The sequence below is a fragment of the Diaphorina citri genome, unplaced genomic scaffold (genome assembly GCF_000475195.1).
Source record: "Diaphorina citri unplaced genomic scaffold, Diaci psyllid genome assembly version 1.1 scaffold2966, whole genome shotgun sequence".
Lineage (NCBI taxonomy): Eukaryota > Metazoa > Arthropoda > Insecta > Hemiptera > Psyllidae > Diaphorina > Diaphorina citri.
In genome coordinates, this window is record NW_007380378.1 from 22637 (window position 1) to 25303 (window position 2667).

General features: G+C 39.9%; 1 protein-coding gene across 1 annotated transcript in view; it reads right to left on the reverse strand.

Annotated features, from left to right (window-relative positions):
- Positions 1-2189, reverse strand: part of LOC103519836 — a 16812-nt gene extending 14623 nt beyond the window's left edge. The window contains exon 1 of the mRNA XM_026831160.1: positions 1942-2189. Within this exon, the coding sequence (XP_026686961.1) occupies positions 1942-2165 (224 nt within the window). The 5' untranslated portion in view covers positions 2166-2189. The remainder of the gene's footprint in view (positions 1-1941) is intronic.
- Between the last annotated feature and the right edge of the window lie 478 nt (positions 2190-2667).

Below are 2667 nucleotides of genomic sequence, written 5' to 3' on the forward strand. Positions count from 1 at the left end.
CCACAAAAAATAAACAAAACTCTATCCCACCCCAAAAAAGATTAGAAATCAATTTTGTACCCCGCCTTTTATTCACTTCATAATTTGTGTCCTCCTACTTCACGTAGTAGGTACCTACCTTTCTTTCCCCTCATTGCACTCCTCTTTCTCTAATATTACTTCTGCTTCACTGCATTGGCGGCGTGCCATCGATTTATTTTTAAAGTATTGCACGCCGCCAATGCAGTGAAGCAGAAGTGAGATTAGAGGAAAGAGGAGTGCAATGAGGGTAAAGAAAGGTAGGTGGCACGCCGCCAATGCAGTGAAGCAGAAGTAATATTGGAGGAAAGAGGAGTGCAATGAGGGGAAAGAAAGGTAGGTACTACGTGAAGGAGGAGCACACAAATTATTAAGTGAATAAATGGCGGGGTACAAAATTGATTTCTAATCTTTTTTTGGGGTGGGATGGAGTTTTGTTTATTTTTTGTGTCACTTGATTTATTTTGGGAGGAACGACTTGGCGGGTTCTTTTTTATGCCACGAAGTGGTATTTTTTGGGGGGATCTCATAACTTTTTGCAGAAACTTAGCATAATATGACGTATGAGCGTAGCGCAACAAAGTACAAAGACAATAGGCATAGTATTAACATCATTTGGTACGGTTTGGTGAGTTTGGGTTATTTCTGAGTGAAAAACACCATGGTAATATCTTTGGCTAATTTTTAGTAAGTTCGGGTGGTTTCCGAGTGAGAAAACGCCATAATAACATCATTATGTAAGTTTTAGTAAGTTCGGGTCATTCCCGAGTTAAAAATGCCATAGTAACATCATTGGGTAAGTTTTAGTAAGTTCCGACCATTTCCTAGTGAAAATACCGTAATAACATCATGGGATAAGTTTCGGTAAGTTCCGAACATTTCCGAGTGAAAAATACCATAATAACATCATTGGGTAAGTTTTGGTAAGTTCCGAACATTTCCGAGTGAAAAATTCTTCTTTTAGCTCAATTTTATGTTTACTCGTCCTGTGTTCCAAAGCAATACCTCCCTCTTCGACAGTTCTGGATAGAGTATGTCTTTTTCCTCCCTATCCGTCTTTTATGTGTTTTAAATGGAATGTTTTTGGCGAGTTTCACCCACCATTGACCTTATTAGGTGTAGGTACTTATTATTGGAGATTTTTTTAATGGAAGTATAAGTACCTACCTAATGTTTTATTTTTGTACGTTTTGAATGTGTTTTGGAAACACTACCTCTAATTTTCTGGCATATTGAACTCTCATTGATATATTTAAATTGAGATATTTGAGTCAAAGTCATTTTTTGACCCACTTTTAAAGAATAACTCATGGCATGAACTGATTTATTCTCTTGAAAGACATCAATTGTCTCACTCAGGAAAGAGTCCCCTGTGTGACTTTTAAAGGCACACTTGGGTCTCGAAAGAGAAAATTTCCTATTGCCAAATCCTATCAAAATTGAACTAACTTGGAACTCCCTTCGAATCTCACGATTCTCAAGTTTGCTCCGGTAAACTTTGGACCCTAATTTATGAACGACCTGGTATGAAGGTAGGGGAAGATGGAGGGGAGGGGGGTAACGACTTTTACATGAGGGAAGATTAAAAGCAAAAAAAAAGTTATAGACATAAATTCCTAGCATCGTGTTTGCAATGTTTGCATTGAAGGATATTTTATTTATTTTCATTTCTTTTTAGCTAAATCCTTTTTATCTTTAGCTGAATTATTCTTTCTAACTTTAGCTAAATTATTTTCACCTTTAGCTGAATTATTCTTTCTAACTTTAGCTAAATTATTTTCACCTTTAGCTGAATTATTCTTCTAGCTTTAGGTTAATTCTTCTTTGGATTCGGGCACTCTTTCGGGGGCAAAAAAGGCTACTTTTCTACAGTTTTTAGAGGGGTTTTACACGGTTTCTACAGGAAATAAAGGTTGTACTTACGCGGCATTGACAAAGGGTAAAAATCCTATAGGCTTGAGAAGGGACAAGGCAATCCCGAACCAGACGAGGGCCCATGAAGCCAGAGTGGTTACATCGCTCTTCATGGCTAGAACATCCTGGCTGGACTCACAGCAAGCACTGAGACTGGAGCCACCTAGGAGTGGCGGATTGGCGTCTGCGCAGTGCGCGTCACCGAACGCGGGGAAAAAACGCTTCTCCCCCATCAGCTCCGTGGACCAAAACTCCGAAACGCGTCTTTTTCTCCCTCTCTAGATTCTCTCATTCTCTCTCCCTCCCTAGATTCTCTCATTCTCTCCCTCCCTCCCTAGATTCTCTCATTCTCTCCCTCCCTCTCTCTCTCGATTCTCATTTACACCGAGCTCCTGTGTGCATCGGAGCGAGGGGGGTGGGATTTTAGGGCGAATGGAGTGATTTCAGGGCGAAACGGAGGGATTTGAGGGCGAAACGGAGGGATTTGATGGCGAAGGGAGGGATTTCAGGAGGTAAGGAGAGGGAATTGTTTCCCAGGAGAGGGGAGAAAACTGAGGAGGAGGAGGAAGAGATAAGAATTGTTTGACATTCAAACACTAGATGATCCAGATCAACCACCCAGTCTGAAGAAATTGAAAATGGAGGAATAATTTCAATCAACAAACTAAAATAAACTATTTACCTAGGTAGGTACTATCAGAATTTTCCTTGTACAGATAAAAAATAAACAAATGC